At 45.6% G+C, this 18,082-nt stretch overlaps 1 protein-coding gene across 1 annotated transcript; it reads left to right on the forward strand.

The window, feature by feature from the left end:
* Positions 1-4,970: 4,970 nt before the first annotated feature.
* On the forward strand, positions 4,971-8,981 carry LOC311512602 (olfactory receptor 52P1-like; the record flags this gene model as incomplete). The annotated part of the gene is made up of 2 exons (XM_084613918.1): positions 4,971-5,087; positions 7,885-8,981. Exon 2 carries the CDS (start codon positions 7,929-7,931, stop codon positions 8,979-8,981), a length of 1,053 nt encoding a protein of 350 aa, XP_084470044.1. The 5' UTR covers positions 4,971-5,087; positions 7,885-7,928.
* Positions 8,982-18,082: the final 9,101 nt, after the last annotated feature.

The raw sequence follows: 18,082 nt of genomic DNA on the forward strand, positions 1-18,082 counted from the left end.
TCACCCCCTGCAGAAGAAGAGTTGTGGGGAGCGTGGGGCAGCTCGGAGGTTGTGGAATCCACAGGTGACTGAGGTGTATGGAGAAGACACTGGCAACAAGTATGATGTTGGAAGCAAGGCAGCCTGGGATGGGGAGGAGAATTCAGACAGCGGATCCAGGATATGGTAGGAGATTGAAGCAGCTGAGGTGCAAAGATCGGTGGTTCTTTCCACCAGTGAAATGTCTGAAGTTATGTATATAACTTTCAACAAAAATTGGAAACAAAACGGAGAAATCGGCTGGGGTCTGCTGTTTATACTTAGGAGGTTCGCTAAACTCTCAGGTAGCTCTGTTTGAGTGTGTGGCACCATCTGCTCTAGTGTTGGTGATCACAGGGCCTGGAGAGCCTGAATCACCAGCAAAGCAGTGTGAAACAGGGCCAGCCCAGTTGGGTGGTTAGAGGGGTGCAGCATTTCTCATGGCTCCCAGACTGCACCCCAGGGGTGACAACCCATCCGTCTTATACCCTCTGGACCTCAAATTTAACCACAAGGCATCTATGACGCAAGTATGGGGCTAGGGACAGTAGCCCAAAGAGGAGAGCCACATGTAGCAGTTCTTTGATTCCTGTACCACCATGTTCTCACCCATGTTCTCACCGAAGCACGGTCATTTTAGCACGGGAAGAGAGGAAGTAATCACGCAGTCAGTGGAGAAGTCCCGTTGGACTAGCTCTGACCCAGGATATCATAACCCATTTCTGCACCAATCTGTGAAAGGTCAACAAAGAAGTGAAATGTGATGCCTCCCTGATGCAGAGAGTAGATTAACCATTCAAACAGTTGGTAGCTGTCAGACATAAAACAAGTTAGCACCTCCCAAGGGCCACTGGCAACTACCATTGATGTCAGAATCCTATGAGAAGAAAGCCTTTTACACGCATTTCAGCTTGCATTAATTCAGGATCATGTAATTTGGCTGCGACAGGGTGGCACTGATTTTTCAGAGGCGAATGGAATGGCTATTACAGCTGCATGGGTGGTGTGCAGTGGTACAATGCTACCATCAAGTGAAATGTGTTTTTGGCCCCCAATCTTGTGGCAGCGTTCCCAGTGAGTGCAGGTGGAAGTGCACTACACACAGGAAAGAAATCTATCACCATGTGCTGCACTGAACCGTTCGCAAACTGCATTTTGCTCTGTAAATCTGAGCCCCTGTTATTGGCAGATCATTTCTTCACTCCCAGGGGGGCTCTTAGGCTGAAGTTCTCTACGGTCTATTTTCTGCTTTTCCCGTTGCTCACAGAGTCCAGGGAATTCTATGGGAGTCCTGGGCAACCTGACAGTTCGCGGGGAGTGTTCAGGGGGATCATAAAGGTCGCTGTGCAGCATGTGAAGTGTCAGCCATGTGACATTCACACACTGATTCTCAAGCCTCTGCCTTGCAGTAGCCATAAGGAGATTTCCTTTCTCTGCTGAGCAGGATTGCGGTGACTTGCCTGTTTCTGCATTAAGGTTAGTGCTGAGTTTTTAGTACTCTCGGAAACACCAAGGGATTTACCTGGTCAAATTGGAACTATAAATGTATTGGAAAGAGTTTCGACAAATATTGTGTTTTAAATTTAGTTCCTTTTCTCTTACTGTTTCCTTCTATCTGTCTCAGTAACTTCCTTTTTTTTTTTTGTGCTGTGTGGTTTTTCCTCTGGTTCGCTCAAGTTTTCCAGTTCAGCAATGTCACTGCCCTGTTAGGAAATGCAGCCAAAGCCTCTGCAGTGGGTACCTGTGAACCAGAGAGTTCACAACGAGAATGGGCCACACACTGGCTATATTCTGCTTTCACATTCTGTCTTCACTGGGTCACTCCAGACTGACACTGTCCTCTCTGAGAGCAAAATCAGGGCCCCTGTGTTTTGAAATTCCCAACTTTCATTCCCGGTCTCAGAGCACCCCATGAACTGAAGGGAAACATGAAGGGTTTCAGAAAACATGAAGGGTGTCCTTCAGACTCTTTCAGCACCCTAACAGAATCGCACTTTCTGCAGCAGGACCCAAAGCCGAGATTTTCATAGCCGGGAGCCAAATGTTAAACACTCAGGGTGAATCTGGTCCCCTTTGAGATCAAAGGCCAAATTACCAACAGATCCAGGAGTTCCCCCTAAATCCACATGTAGTGACTTAAATAAATGCCCTGATTTAAATCAGCACTGAGTCTCCAGTGACTTCATGTGGAGCTCTCCTGTGGCCTCTAAGGATGGGTGAGCTTCTTAAGACCCAAGAAGAACTGACAGAAAAGTTGCTGATATCTCAAACTCACAGGCTTAAACCTTCAAAACAAATCGGATAACATTTTTTTCAAGGCGGGAGAGGAGTCTGCTCCCTCTGAGCCCCCGCATCTCTGTTTCTGGAGAGGATGAGAAAATGGGTGAGGGGTAAAGAGGTGGCAAGTTTTGAAGAAATACTTGGACTTGTTGCTCAAGAGCATTTACTAAGTACGGCTGAAGTAAAGCAGTGTCTGTGGGACAAAGATGTAAAGTCTGGGGCTGAGATGGCTTTTTTAGCTGATGACTTTGATTAGACTCAGGTGTCTATTGAGAGCAGGCCACAGAAAGAGGGGTTGACAACTGGTGGGAAGGGAGGGTCCCATTTTGCCCCTGGGAAGACAGTAGGGGGATGGGAGCCTAAACATTCTCTTAGCCAAAAACATTCCTCTAACCCCCATCCCAAATCTCCTGTAAAAGCAGAAGAGCTCAAAAGGTGCTGTCAGTGTAATTCCACTGATCACTTGAGGAATAAATGGCCTGTGCTAGGAGGAAGCAGGCAACCAATAGTTCATGTTAGTTCTGCTGTCCTCACCCCAGAAACTCCCCAAGCAACTGAAACCAATCATACTGGTTTTAGGAGATTAGCCTCTGCAGAACCAGACATGGAGCATGTTAACGCTCTCCAAATGGATGGAGTACTTGAGGCAGAGGGATACAGGAGCTCATATCTCTCTGGTTCAGCGGAATGTGGTCCCAAAGGCCAGGGTGCTACCTGGCCACACGGCAGAGATTGTGAGGGTGGGCGAAAGCAGATTCCTTATACCACTAGGTAAAATCCTTGTGGTGTGGGAAGGTCTGGAAAGTGTTTGGACTGTGGAGTAATGGAACACCTCTTCGTCGACCTGCTCCGTGCTCATGTTTTTTTCTGTGCAGCTCAGCTTAAAGTATTTGCCTGCCACAGGAGTGAGTTTTATCCTGGGACCAGTGAAGGAAAGGGTAAGTTCTCAGGAACTGCTGATAGAATGGGAGAGAGTCTCCTTGATTCTTCTGCAACAGGGGGAAGCCACATGCTTCCAGGCGGGAGGGTGGTTTAGAACAACTCCTGCACTCAAGCTGGAGGAAACATCACATCAGGAAGGGATGGGGTGTAATACCTTCCAGGAAGAGAACTGTCCAGGTTGTTAGCTTCCAGCAGGTCACAGCTGAACCAGAGACAAAGTCTAGGGAGCATAGAGAAATGTGTCCCAGAGGAGAGCCTAGAGAAGGGGCAGGGAATCTCAGAAACCACTGAGGTGAGTGAGGATGCCTGTCACTCTGTAACACACGGAAGCAGGATGCTTCCAAGTATGGGAGGGGGCTGAGACTAGGCAACATGCCCTCAGGCACAGAGGCAGGGGAGATGTTGTCAGTGAGTAAGGAAACTGTCTCAGCTGTTAACTGGCAGAGTTTTGCAGCTGAACAAAAGAAAGATCACTTCCTATGGAGCACACAGAAATGTGTCTTAGGAGGGGGCCCAGAGGAGGAAACTGGGGAAGGAATAGTGGGGGTAGAGGAATGTCTCCCCACTCGTCACTTGGGGCATAATGCCGAGGACACTAGAAGGAAGGCTGCATCAGCATCTGGGAACCCAGGTACACAGACTGTGTCATAAATATAAAGGGAAGGGTCACAACCTTGATGTATGCGGTAACATAAAATCCCTCCTGTCCAGAGGTACAGAGTCCCTTTACCTGTAAGGGGTTAAGAAGGTCAGATAACCTGGTTGGCACCTGGCCAACTGGACCAATAAGGGAAGAAGATACTTTCAAATCTGGAGTGGGGGGAAGAGTTTTTATCTGTGCTCTCTTTGTGTGTCCCCTCTCTGGACACAGAGAGAGACAGAGACCAAGCTGGTAAATCATCTCCTGAAAAGATACCTGAAATGATACATTACAATTACAGAAATTGTAAGTAAAGGCAGGGAAATACCTTTGTTATCTTTTGTTTTAGATTGTGAATTTTCCATATGCTAAGAGGGAGTTTTATTCTTGTTTTTTGTAACTTTGAAGCTGAGCCCAGTCGCGAATCCTCTGTGTTTTACTTTTTTATTTACTCTGTAAAGTTACCTTCCATCCTGATTTTCCAGGTGTGATTCTTTTACTTAAAAAAAAAAAAAAAAAAAAAAGTTCTCCTTTTAAGAACCTGATTGATTTTCAGGGTCCTAAAACGCCAGGGGTTTGCTCTGTGCTCACTTTGTAACGAATTGGCTAGTATATTTTTCTCAAGCCTCCCCAGGAAAGGGGTGAAGGGGTTTCCGGGGAATATTTTGGGGAAACAAGGGCTCAAAGTGGCCCTTTTTTCCTGGATTTTTGTCTAAATCACTTGGTGGTGGTAGCAATACCATCCAAGGACAAGGAAATGATTTGTGCCTTTGGGAAATTTTTCACCTATGCTGGTAGAAATACGCTTAGGGGGTGTTTCATGCGGGACCCCACATCTGTACCCCAGAGCTCAGGGTGGGGAGGGAACCCTGACAGCCGGTGACCCAGGTTTTGAGAGGGAACTGTGTAACTGGCTTCCTGGAGGGGAGCAGTCCCACAGCTTACTTCTCAGCGACAGAGGAAGGGGTGACGGAGGGTACCCCAATCCAGGTCCCAGTTTTTCAGGACGCTATTTCTGATACTTTTTTTTGAAAATATCTGTGTCTCTTTACATCTAGTTGCAGCTCCAATGCCTGTGATAACGGAAGAATTGAGACCAGGAAGTTGCCAGGTGGTAGTCTGTGAGAATACAAATGCCCCAACTGACAGAGAAGGGGGTGTCTTCCCCCATGCTAGTGAGTCGTGGGAAAGCTGCTGGGAAAAAGTTGTGTCTGATCAAAGGGTAAACACAGCCAGCCCAGGGAGCTCAGATCACCATCCTCTAGGGAAAGGTGGCAAAGAGCCAGCCAATGTGCAGGATCCCCCTGAAAAACTATCTTCCCAGACCCTGAGGCACCAAAATTCCAGAGACACAAATAAATTAATTAAATTACCTTATGGTAAGTCTAGTTCATAGTTAATAGCTGCAAACAGATTTAAATCTGATCATAGCATAGAAACCTGGTTTGCAGTGTCTGAATGGGGGAGCTGTTTGGACGCATCCTTCCCCCCAAAATACTTCCCAAAACCTTGCACCCCACTTCCTGGACAAGGTTTGGTAAAAAGCCTCACCAATTTGCCTAGGTGACTACAGACCCAGACCCTTGGATCTTAAGAACAATGAACAATCCTCCCAACACTTGCACCCCCCCTTTCCTGGGAAATGTTGGATAAAAAGCCTCACCAATTTGTATAGGTGACCACAGACCCAAACGCTTGGATCTGAGAACAATGACAAAATATTCAGTTTTCTTACAGGAAGACTTTTAATAAAAATAGAAGTAAATAGAAATAAAGAAATCACCTCTGTAAAATCAGGATGGTAGATACCTTACAGGGTAATTAGATTCAAAACATAGAGAACCCCTCTAGGCAAAACCTTAAGTTACAAAAAAGATACACAGACAGGAATAGTTATTCTATTCAGCACAATTCTTTTCTCAGCCATTTAAAGAAATCATAATCTAATACATACCTAGCTAGATTACTTACTAAAAGTTCTAAGACTCCATTCCTGGTCTATCCCTGGCAAAGACCCAGCATATAGACAGACTGAGACCCTTTGTTCCTCTCCCTCCTCCCAGCTTTTGAAAGTATCTTGTCTCCTCATTGGTCATTTTGGTCAGGTGCCAGCGAGGTTACCTTTAGCTTCTTAACCCTTTACAGGTGAGAGGAGTTTTCCCCTTCACTTTATATTTATGACACTGCCTCATGGCCTTGAAGGCTGGGTGCCAAGAGAGCGATAACACACCCTGCCTTTGAGCTCGTCGGTGGCTAACCCTCTTGGAGCAAACTAAGGGGGGAGGTGAGACATTCTCTATCACCGGGGAGCATCCTGTAACCGCCATAGTCCTCATTTTCATATAAACATGATTTTACATAGAAAACATGCCTTGTAAGGTATCAGGGAAAGGTTATGATCTGTTGAAATCATGCCTCTATCCATACATGTGTATCATTAATGAATATGGAGTTATGATTATGGTGTTGTATGGTGGTCACTAAAACATGCTGTAAATTGGGGAATAAGTCAGATATTAGCTCTCCAGAGGCAACAGCAAGGAAAGTGACCAATCCCCAGGCAGGGTGTCAAACAACCCATCAAGAGCCCTTGTCCAGCAAGGGAGCTCCAATGCAATGACTCACGTGCACGAAGCCCCACAGCGGGAATTGCTCAACCTTGCTTGGAGAGACTCAGCAATGCCCCCCAGACATGCCTGGACTTGTGCCCCACAAGCACATGGATTGAGGCTATTAAACAGACAGAGCGGACACATACTGGGCCCTTCTCCTGCCCCCACTGAGAAGAAGACAAGACTCCAACAGGGGAGATTGGCCCAGGTTTACACAGGAAACTTGTATATTAAGGACTGCAATATCCAGTGGGGTGAGAAATATCCTTAATCTAGATGTTGCCCAGTCTAATAGGATTGAGAGTTTAGACAGTGTGCTTACATTTCCTTTTCTTTTGGTAACCACTCTGACTTTTTGCCAATCACTGAATATCACTTAAATTCTATCTTTGTACTTAATACATTTGTTTGTAAGGCTGGCTACCAAAGCTAAGGACTGGGGTGACCAACCAGATCACCAGTCCAGATAACACCAGAGGGGAACATCACAGGGTTGCAAAGCAGCATGTAGGTGGACAGGTGGGCAGTGCTGTTGAAATTATTTTTTTCTTTGTGTTTGTTGGTCCAAGGCCAACTTTGGGACCTTTCGTGGTACAGAGTGTGTTTGGGGAGTTTCAGAGTCTCTTTCCCATGGCAAGCCACAGAACTACAATCTGGGTGTCACAAGTTTTACTCAGTTTTGTTTCCATTTGTTGTTGTTCTGTAACTTCAGGCATTTCACTGGTAGAAATAACATTTGATATTTTGTAACAATGTACCCCATATTGTTCATTGTGATATGATGATATGATTATAGCATAATTATGATACAGTTTATGCAAGATGGGTCATGTAAGATGTTATTGGAAAAGTTATGACTTTCTGAATATGGTTATCCTATTTGTATGTATTGATGATTTTGGTCAAAAGTACTGAATTTTGATGACTTCCCTGTATTTCAAATGTAGTTACAAGTGAGTAACGCCCACTAGGGAACTTGATGTCAGTCTAGATAGATGGTTGGGAAGGGCCTATTCAGGGCAATGAGACTTTGGGGGAAACAATAGGCCTTTAGAGAAACTTATCTCCCACCTGGTGAGCCTCCCTGAGAATGCTTCAGACAGACTATACGTAGTGGATGCTATGACTCTAAAAGGCAATGTGACCAGGCCACATAACTCTGGACTCCATTTTGGGGAGTCTGTAATCTTCCCACAAACGAGTCTGGAAACCAAGTTTTGAAACAAACGGTTCCCTCCGTATTCTAGATCTATGGAAAGTAGGGAGTGACATCGTCGGTAGTTCTTCACTCCTCACTCAAGAAGACTCCGAGAATGTTCATAACTATAACATATTTACCATATTATTTTTTACAAATAAGAACCCCCTTGCTGTGCTTTTCTCCCTTTACAGGCACCTTGAGCATTTCTGAGTCATATCGATGCATCAACTGCTTCATGGCACCTTTCAACTTCACCCACTCTGACGCTTCAACTTTCATCCTAATGGGCATCCCTGGCCTGGAGGCTGCCCACATCTGGATTTCCATCCCTTTCTTTACATTCTACATTGTCAGCCTGTTGGGAAATGTCACGCTTCTGTCTGTTGTAGGTAAGGAACAGACTCTGCAGAAGCCGATGTACCTCCTGCTCTGCATGCTGGCACTTACAGACATTGCCACACCTACCTTTGTTGTGCCAAAGGCACTGGGCATATTTTGGTTCAATTTGAAAGGCATTACTGTGGCTGGCTGCCTCACCCAGATGTTCTTCCTCCACACGATTTCTGTGATGCACTCATCCACCCTCGTGACAATGGCCTTCGATCGCTACGTTGCCATATGTAACCCTCTGAGATATGCCACCATCCTCAGCAATGCACAAATAGCTAAGCTAGGGCTTGTAGGTTTCATAAGAGCTGTTCTCTTCATTCTGCCCCTGCCCCTGCTCCTGAGTCAGCAGACATTCTGTGCCAACCGCATTATCCCCCACACACAATGCGAGCACATAGCTATGGTGAAGATGGTGTGTGGGGACATTAGAGTCAACAGGATATATGGTTTTGTGCTAACGTTTGTAATCAATGGGTTTGACCTGACGTTCATTGCCCTGTCGTATGGTCTGATCATCAGGGCCGTCCTCAGAATCTCCTCTCATAAAGCCCACCAGAAAGCCCTTAACACTTGCACAGCCCACATCTGTGTGATGCTGACATATTATACCCCTACCTTCTTCTCCATTCTTACACACCACTTTGGGCAAGGCATTGCACCCTATGTTCATATCATCTTAGCTGACCTCTATCTCCTCATCCCTCCCATGCTCAACCCTATCATTTATGGGGTCAAAACGAAAGAGCTTCGTGACAAAGTAGTCAAATACACCTGCAGAAGTTCTGCAGACACAAAGTTCACGCAAAGTTCTGCAGACACAAGAGACGATATCTCCTCAGGCCTGCAGTGTCCATCAGGGAACTGTCAAATTGTCAGAGAGTATGTGAACCAGCACTAAGTGGGATGCAGTTTGGGAGGAAGACCAGAAGTTCTGTGAGCGCCATGGTTCCCAGTTACCCCTGGCATAGAGGAAGAGTATGCTCACAAACAATCTGTAAAAAAAGTCAGCCTTCCTTGACTGTGCAGTTCTTACGAGTTGTACTCCTAGCAGAAGGAAAATCCTTTCAGCAGAAAAGGGTTAAGAAGCTAAGGTAACCTCGCTGGCACCTGACCCAAAATGACCAATGAGGGACAAGGTACTTTCAAATCTGGAGGGGGGGAAAGCCTTTGTCTGTCTGTGTAATACCGTTGCTGGGAACAGATCAAGGATGCAAGCCCTTCAACTCCTGTACATTTAGTAAGAAATCTAGCTAGAAAATGCTTTAGGTTTTCTTTGTTTTGGCTTGGAAATTCACTGTCCTGGAGGACATGTGTATTCCTGTTTTTTGTATCTTTTTGTAACTTAAGGTTTTGCCTAGAGGGATTCTCTATGTTTTGAATCGGACTGCCTGAATCGGTCCATGGGCCTGCATTCACCACAACCCTCCACAGCATCCAGAATGCGTTCACCCGGGGAGGGATATCCTGGCCCACAACACAATTTTTTTCAGGAAGAGGGGCAGACCAGCTGAATAGTCATGACTAAGGTTTTTTGTCACAGATAGTTTTAGTAAAAGTCACCAACAGGTCACGAGGGTCTGCGGGGGAGACTGAAATGGGGACGATTAAAGCCTCATCAGGAGTATGAGAGCCTGAGCCGCACTTCAGGACGGGTGAGGGTCCAGCACTTACTGCCACTGCAGATAACAGCTCTGTGGCCCCCACTGCAGCCCCAGCACCTCAGAGGTCCCGAGCCCCTGCTGCAGCCCATGTGAGAGAGCTCCACGGCTCCCACTGCCAGTGGCAGCTCCGAGATCTGGGTCCCCACACGGCCAAGAGCCACTTGGAGGGCCACATACCCCCACCGCCAGAGGTGGCTGAAAGCTGCTGGTTCCTTGGCCACACATGGCAACTGAGAGCTCAGGAGCCTCCACCCGCTGCCCCAGGGCTGAAGTGGTAAATGTCACAGAGGTCTCCGAAAGTCACAGAATCTGTGACTTCTATGACTTAATCTTATCCTTAGCCATGTCTATGAACAACTCTCCGTAGTGAATGGAGAAGTGGTGGAACCCGAGTGACTGAGACAGTGACAATACTTTGTGCAGGAGGCAAAACAATCACTGACTTGCCCCAGACAGTAGAATTGTTCATCCCTGGACTCAGAGTGTCGTCCGGAATTGTTAAGACCTGGAATGGTGTTGCCTCTGTAACACTGTTCAGTGCTTCTCTCCTTGGAGATCCAAAATTATCAGTGTTGGCAGGTAAGGCAACCTACTAATTCAGTAGACCTTGATGTTATTCAGAAAGAAAGACCGCAGGCATGGTTCGATGACAAAGGCATCCGGAGAGGTTTATTTCCCCCTAGGCAGAATCCCATCACCCTGAGTATGAGCAAAACGAGTGAATTACCTTATGAAAGTCCTTTTCTGGGTGGTAATACCCCAATAAATCCTTAGAGATCAAGGACTACTGAGGGTAAAGACATTAAGAATGTTGATCTACCATCTCCAAACCGATGAGTTGGTAGAGTGATTTCAAGGAACTGTTCTGGAGACATTATTGAATTCTGTAGCCTCAGATTCCGAACATTACGATCAACTCCTCCCCAACCTCCTTTAACCAATCAGGGAGGTGCCTCAAGGCTTCAAGTTTTCGCCCTTTGAACTGCTGTCTTGGAAGTCCTCAGGTAATGAACATAGACCAATAAATTCTTCAATTAAGAAATTGCCTCGAGACTTTGTGAGTGTTTGCTCGAAAAATTTTGCTAAATGCACAGCAGGTACAAGAGAAGGCCGATAATAAAGGGGTCTAGCTGTGAGTGTTCCGACTGGGTGATTGTGTGTTATGGTTACAACCAAGCTTGCTCTTCAGATGATTGGTTCATTGGCAGGGACTCTTTGATGTAGTGAGGCATGTGGGCCCCATCAACTACAAGGAGCACCACCCAGAGAAGAAAAAGAAGACTAAGATAAGAACATAAAAACAGCCATGCTGGTCAGACCAATGGTCCATCTCGTCCAGTATCCTGTCTTCTGACAGTGACCGATACCAATCTTCACACTGAAAGAACAGAACAGGCTGTTCTTGAGGGATCCATCTCCTGTTCTCCAGTCCAAGCATAGGCAATCAGATGCCAGGGATTCCCAGATCATGGGGTTGAATCCCTGAATATCTTAGCCTGCAGCCTATTAATTTCCTTCAGTCATCCCTGGTTCTTGTGTAATGTGAAGGAGTAAACAAGACTTCCACAATTAAATTACCCCTAATGAAAAAAACACAGTAAAAGAACTAAACAAGAGCTTAAGAACCATGTCAAACAAACAGTGAAATATGAAAAGGCATCTTTTAAAAAGTGGAAGTCAAATCCTAGTGAGGTATATAGAAAGGACCATAAACACTGCCAAATTAAGTGTAAAAATGTAATAAGAAAAGCCAAAAAGGAGTTGAAGAACAGCTAGCCAAAAACTTAAAAGTTAAGAACAAAATGTTTTTAAGTACATCAGAAGCAGGAAGCCTCTTAAACAACCAGTGGGACCCCATGACAATTGAGATACAAAAGGAGCATTTAAAGATGATAAAGTCATTATGGAGAAACTAAATGAATTCTTTCCTTCAGTCTTCATGGCTGAGGACGTTAGAGAGATTCCCAAAACTGAGCCATCTTCATAACATCAGCTAACAGGATGTTAGGAATCATTAAAAAAGGGAGAAAGAATAAGACGGAGAATATTTTATTGCCTTATATAAATCCATGGTGTGCCCACATCTTCAATACTGCATACAGATGTGGTCTCCTCAACTCAGAAAGGATATACTGGCATTAGAAAAGGTTCAGAGAAGGGTAACTAAAATGATTAGGGGTTTGGAACAGCTCCCATATGAGAAGAGATTAAAGAGGCTAGGACTTTTCAGGTTGGAAAAGAGGAGAAGTTTAGACTTGAAATTGGACGAAGGTTTCTAACCATCAAAGAAGTGAAGTTCTGGAATAACCTTCCAAGGGAAGCAGTGGGGGGCAAAAGACCTACCTGGCTTCAAGATTAAGCTCGATAAGTTTATGGAGGAGATGGTATGTTCCCATCAGATCCCAATGGCCTGTGATGGGATGTTAGATGGGATGGGATCTGAGTTACTACAGAGAATTCTTTCCTGGGTATCTGGTTGGTGAATCTTGCCCACATGCTCTGGGTTCAGCTGATCACCATATTTGGGGTCGGGAAGGAATTTTCCTCCAGGGCAGATTGGAAGAGGCCCTGGGGGTTTTTCGCCTTCCTCTGTAGCATGGGGCACGGGTCACTTGCTGGAGGATTCTCTGCACTTGAAGTCTTTAATCCATGATTTGAGGACTTCAATAGCTCAGACATAGATGAGAGGTTTATTGCAGGAGTGGGTGGGTGAGATTCTGTGGCCTGCATTGTGGAGGAGCTCAAACTAGACGACAATAATGGTCCCTTCTGACCTTAATATCTATGAATCTATGAGACTAAGGGGGGATATGATAGAGGTATATAAAATCATGAGTGGTGTGGAGACAATGAATAAGGAAAAGGTATTTACTTGTTCCCATAATATAAAAACTAGGGTCCACCAAATGAAATTAATGGGCAACAGGTTTAAAACCAAGAAAAGGAAGTTCTTCTTCACTCAGCACACAGTCAACCTGTGGAACTCCTTGTCGGAGGAGGTTGTGAAGGCTAGGACTATAAAAGGGTTTGAAAGAGAACTGGATAAATTCATGGAGGTTAAGTCCATTCATGGCTATTAGCCAGGATGGGTAAGTAATGGTGTCCCTAGTCTTTGTTTGTCAAACTGGAGATGGATGGCAGAACAGAGATCATTTGATCATTACCTGTTAGGTTCACACACTCCGTTGCACCTGGCATTGGCTACTGTCAGTAGACAGGATACTGGGCTGGATGGACCTTTGGTCTGACCAGTACGGCCATTCTTATGTTCTTATGTTCTCCCCAAAGTTAGACATTTAGCTTTTGTCATAAATATAAAGGGAAGGGTAAACTCCTTTGAAATCCCTCCTGGCCAGGGGAAAGCTCCTCTCACCTGTAAAGGGTTAAGAAGCTAAAGGTAACCTCGCTGGCACCTGACCAAAATGACCAAAGAGGAGACAAGATACTTTCAAAAGCTGGCAGGAGGGAGAGAAACAAAGGGTCTGTGTCTGTCTGTAGTCGTCTTGGCCAGGGACAGAACAGGAATGGAGTCTTAGAACTTTTAGTAAGTAATCTAGCTAGGTATGTGTTAGATTATGATTTCTTTAAATGGCTGAGAAAAGAATTGTGCTGAATAGAATAACTATTTCTGCCTGTGTATCTTTTTTGTAACTTAAGGTTTTGCCTAGAGGGGTTCTCTATGTTTTTGAATCTAATTACCCTGTAAGATATCTACCATCCTGATTTTACAGGGGGGATTCCTTTATTTCTATTTACTTCTATTTTTTATTAAAAGTCTTCTTGTAAAACACTGAATGCTTTTTCATTGTTCTCAGATCCAAGGGTTTGGGTCTGTGGTCACCTATGCAAATTGGTGAGGCTTTTTATTCAACATTTCCCAGGAAAGTGGGGGGTGCAAGTGTTGGGAGGATTGTTCATTTTTCTTAAGATCCAAGGGTCTGGGTCTGTAGTCACCTAGGCAAATTGGTGAGGCTTTTTACCAAACCTTGTCCAGGAAGTGGGGTGCAAGGTTTTGGGAGTATTTTGGGGGGAAGGACGCGTCCAAACAGCTCTTCCCCAGTAACCAGTATTAGTTTGGTGGTGGTAGCGGCCAGTCCAAGGATAACGGCGGTAATATTTTTTATATTATAAAATATATATTTTATAATATATAATAATATTGGGGAAGTTTTGACCTAAGCGGGTAAAGATAAGCTTAGGAGGTTTTTCATGCAGATCCCCACATCTGTACCCTAGAGTTCAGAGTGGGGGAGGAACCTTGACAGCTTTAATCAATTCTTGAAAGATTTCACCAATTACACATCTGTTTATACGTCACTATAAATCCAACCTATCATTTTCTAACAGTTCCCTAATGTAAGTGGGGAACTATTGTTGGGATCTTTCCTGGCTTTTGCGTCACCCCAAGGGAACTGGGAGTGAAAGAGTCCAAGTCCCTACACCCACTCCCTTTTCCCAGAGGCCTGCCTGACCTCAAGGACTCCCCTTCCACTCTCCTGTTTGGAAGAGTCCTCGTAATGGCGATATGGCTGAGTCAAAGATTCCTGGAAGGCTGAACCCCCAGTCTCATCATGGTCACTTAGGACAGGAGCTAGGGTGTCCCCACTGTGGAGTACTCTCTTCACACCGGACACTTCTTTGACCCACTGATCACTGCATTAACTTCAAACCAACTAGAATGTGTTAAACAGCGACTGAAAGAAAATTGGAGAGGAGTACTTGTGGCACCTTAGAGACTAAGCAGTTTATTTGAGCATAAGCTTTTGTGAGCTACAGCTCACTTCATCGGATGCATTTAGTGGAAAATACAGTGAGGAAATTTATATACACACAGAACATGAAGGAAAAAAAAACCTGTAAGCAGAGTGATCATTTAAGATGAGCTATTACCAGAAGGAGAGAAGGGTGGGGGTTGGGGGGGGAGGGGGGTGAAAACTTTCCAGCAGTTAACAAGAACATCTGAGGAACAGTGGGCGGGGGTGGGGGAAATAAACATGGGGAAATAGTTTTACTTTGTGTAATGACCCATCCATTCCGAGTCTCTATTCAAGCCTAAGTTAACTGTATCCAGTTTGCAAGTTAATTCCAATTCAGCAGTCTCTCGTTGGAGTCTGTTTTTGAAGGTTTTTGTTGTTGTTGTTGTAATATAGCAACTTTCATGTCTGTAGTCGCATGACCAGAGAGATTGAAGTGTTCTCTGATTGGTTTATGATTGTTATAATTCTTGACATCTGATTTGTGTCCATTTATTCTTATAGAGACTGTCCAGTTTGGCCAATGTACATGGCAGAGGGGCATTGCTGGCACATGATGGCATAGATCACATTGGCAGGTGAACGAGCCTCTGATAGTGTGGACATCTACACATCTACCAATGTGATATGCCTGCACAGTCTCTACGTAAAAGAATAAATGGACACAAATCTCCATCCCCCTCCGCCCTGCTGTCCTGCTGGTAATAGCTCATCTTAACTGATCACTCTCCTTACAGGTTTGTTTTTTTTTTTCCTTCATGTTCTGTGTGTATATAAATTTCCTCACTGTATTTTCCACTAAATGCATCCAATGAAGTGAGCTGTAGCTCACAAAAGCTTGTGCTCAAATAAATTGGTTAGTCTCTAAGGTGCCACAAATCCTCCTCTTCTTTTTGCGAGTACAGACTAACAGGGCTGCTACTCTGAAACCGGAAAGAAAATAAAGGATAAATGGGAAAGTTCAAGGAAACAAGGAACCCCGTCCTGACAAACAGCCATGTCTGGGACCTAAGAACTGTTCTCTTTGTGTTCCTCACACATCCCAGGCCCCCTGCCAGCCTCTAGTTGTGCTGTGGTGATACTGCCAAGTCAGACACTGGCTTTTGCAGTGGCCACACACCCTCAGGCTCTAGGTGGCAGGACCCTTCTCCACAGCAATTGGCCCTACATCAGATTGACGTCCTCTCTCCTGAGTCCAGTCTTCAAAGCCCTCCGGTCTGGTGACATCTCCCTGTGCTAGGCCCTCTGTCCATGGCCCCAACTTGCTCTCCTGAGCTGCTCATTGTGATCGGCTACCTTGTTACTAGTTGCCGGCATCCACTGTCCTGGCTCTGTCCCTGCAGCTCCCTACTCTAGCTCAGCCGTGGCTCCCTGTTGGTGCAGCAGGTTTGTGGGGATCCAGCTCCTGGTTCTGGTCTGCTCCAGCTGCAGCTCCCCAGCTCTGCTTCAGCACTGCTGCCTTCAACTCTTCTAGCTTGTTGTGTGTTTGGTTGTCATGCTAATAGCACCTTGTTGTTGCTATGGCAACTGAGTTAGCTTATTAGGGGATAGCCCAGCCAGTTTGGGCTGGTTTGGTTAGTTCAGTGTGTGGAAAATAAATGGCTGCTTTCATGGCTCACCGCTCTCTGCGTCTCAAGTGATTCCTTCCTAAAGTGCTGCCCCCAAGGATACAACAAAGTGGCGACGAGAATGGGATCCCTGTGCTGCCCCAGCCACAGAAGGAAGTGGAAGTCAAGGCAAGCAAACAAACAAACAAAAAAAACCTACCAAAATCTTTCAGCTGTTGGAAGGGGGTAAGAACTGGCTTGTTTGCACTGACTGTGCTGGCTTGTTGGCACTGACTGTGAAACATGAAACTAAAACCATGGCTACACTTAAAGGGCCACTGGAACCTTTGGAGGAGAATGTAGTGCAGTGGCATGTGTAAACTGAGCGTTTTGATCTTTTTGTTCTTGCAAATGACATTACAGCAGAGAAGAAGGTGCCAATATTCTTAAGTGTTGTGGGAGCTAAAACCTACTCCCTGCTATGCAGCTTATTACACCCTGTTAAGCCTGAGACCAAATCTTACAGTGACATTGCAGAAATCCTGGGGTCCCATTTTTCCTCCAAACCACTGGTAAGTCCTGAAGGATAGAGGTTCCACAAAAGAGGCCAAAAAGAAGAGGAAACAGTTGTACAATTTGTAGCAACTTTAAAAAGGCTAGCAAAACACCGTGAATTTAAGGAGATGTTAAATGATGCCCTGCGTGACAGGTTACTGTGTGGTTTGCAGAGTGAAACTATACGGAAGAGCCTATTGACAGAGGCTAGCTTCCCTTACCGAAGGCTGTGGATATTGCCGTCTCCATGGAACTGGCTACAAAGGAGGCGCAATCCATCGGTGCATCCTCTAGGGTGCATAAAATGTCACAAGAACCTTCCCACAAAACTGTGCAGAGTCAGGAATGTTGCCACTGTGGTGAGCCGGGTCACAAGGCATCACAATGATGGTGTAAGGACCTGGTGTGTCAACACTGTGGCAAAAAGGGACACATTGAGTGTGCCTGTAAACAAAAGAAAAAGAGGCCTGTACTCTGGCCGACCTAAAAGGGGAACCCGTATACCCAAGAGCAGATCCAGGATGACCCAGGTGACACCTCATCGCAAGAAGAAGAGCCACTCCACGTTTTGTCTTTGGCAGTGGGCTCACATGAATACTGGGTAACCCCGTTGTTGGATGGCAAACCTATACGCAAGGAACTGGACACCGGGGCAGCCCTCTCACTGGTCTCTGAGGCTGTGTATAAAGAAAAGCTACAGCATTTTAAGGCAACAAAAGCTGTTCTGAAGATGTATACAGGAGAAGCTGTGCCCATGTTGGGCAGTATTGATGTTAAGGTGGAACTCAAAGGACAGGCTGCTAAATTGCCACTGTTTGTGGTGAGAGGTAGTTACCCAGCCTGAATGGGTAGGTCCTGGGTTGGGAAGATTCAGCTGAACAGGGCAGAAGTGCACCAAAGGACTAAAGAAGAAACCGGTCTGACCGCTATACTAAGGAAACATGCTGCTGTTTTTGGAGAGGATCTGGGAAGTATGAAGGGAATCACTGTCACACTGAACATGAAACCTGACAGTCAACCAAAATATCTGAGAGCCTGAACTGTGCCATATGCCATCAGGCCGAAAGTTGAAGCGGATTTGGAGTGCCTGGTCACCAATGGAGTCCTAATACCAGTTACCCATACTCCATGGGCCACACCTATCATTCCAATCATGAAGAAAGATGGCTCCCTCCGGATTTGTGGTGATTATAAGGTCATTGTCAACACAGTGTTGTGTGCAGAGCAATACCCGTTTCCCCGCATCGATGACCTCTTCGTGGGCCTGGCTGGGTGACAAAACTTCAGTAAGATTGATCTGAGTCAAGTCTGTTTACAGATGCATATCGATGAAAGGTCCCAAGAGCTGTTGACTATTGTGACTCATAAGGGGCTTTATCGATACTGTCGCCTACCCTTAACGTCTGTTCCCACCCTGTTCCACAGGGCTTTGGACCAGATCTTGTGTGGCTTGCCAGGAGTTCAGTGCTCTCTGGATGACAT

This window comes from Lepidochelys olivacea, assembly GCF_965140295.1.
Source record: "Lepidochelys olivacea isolate rLepOli2 genome assembly, chromosome: 1".
Classification (NCBI taxonomy): Eukaryota; Metazoa; Chordata; order Testudines; family Cheloniidae; genus Lepidochelys; species Lepidochelys olivacea.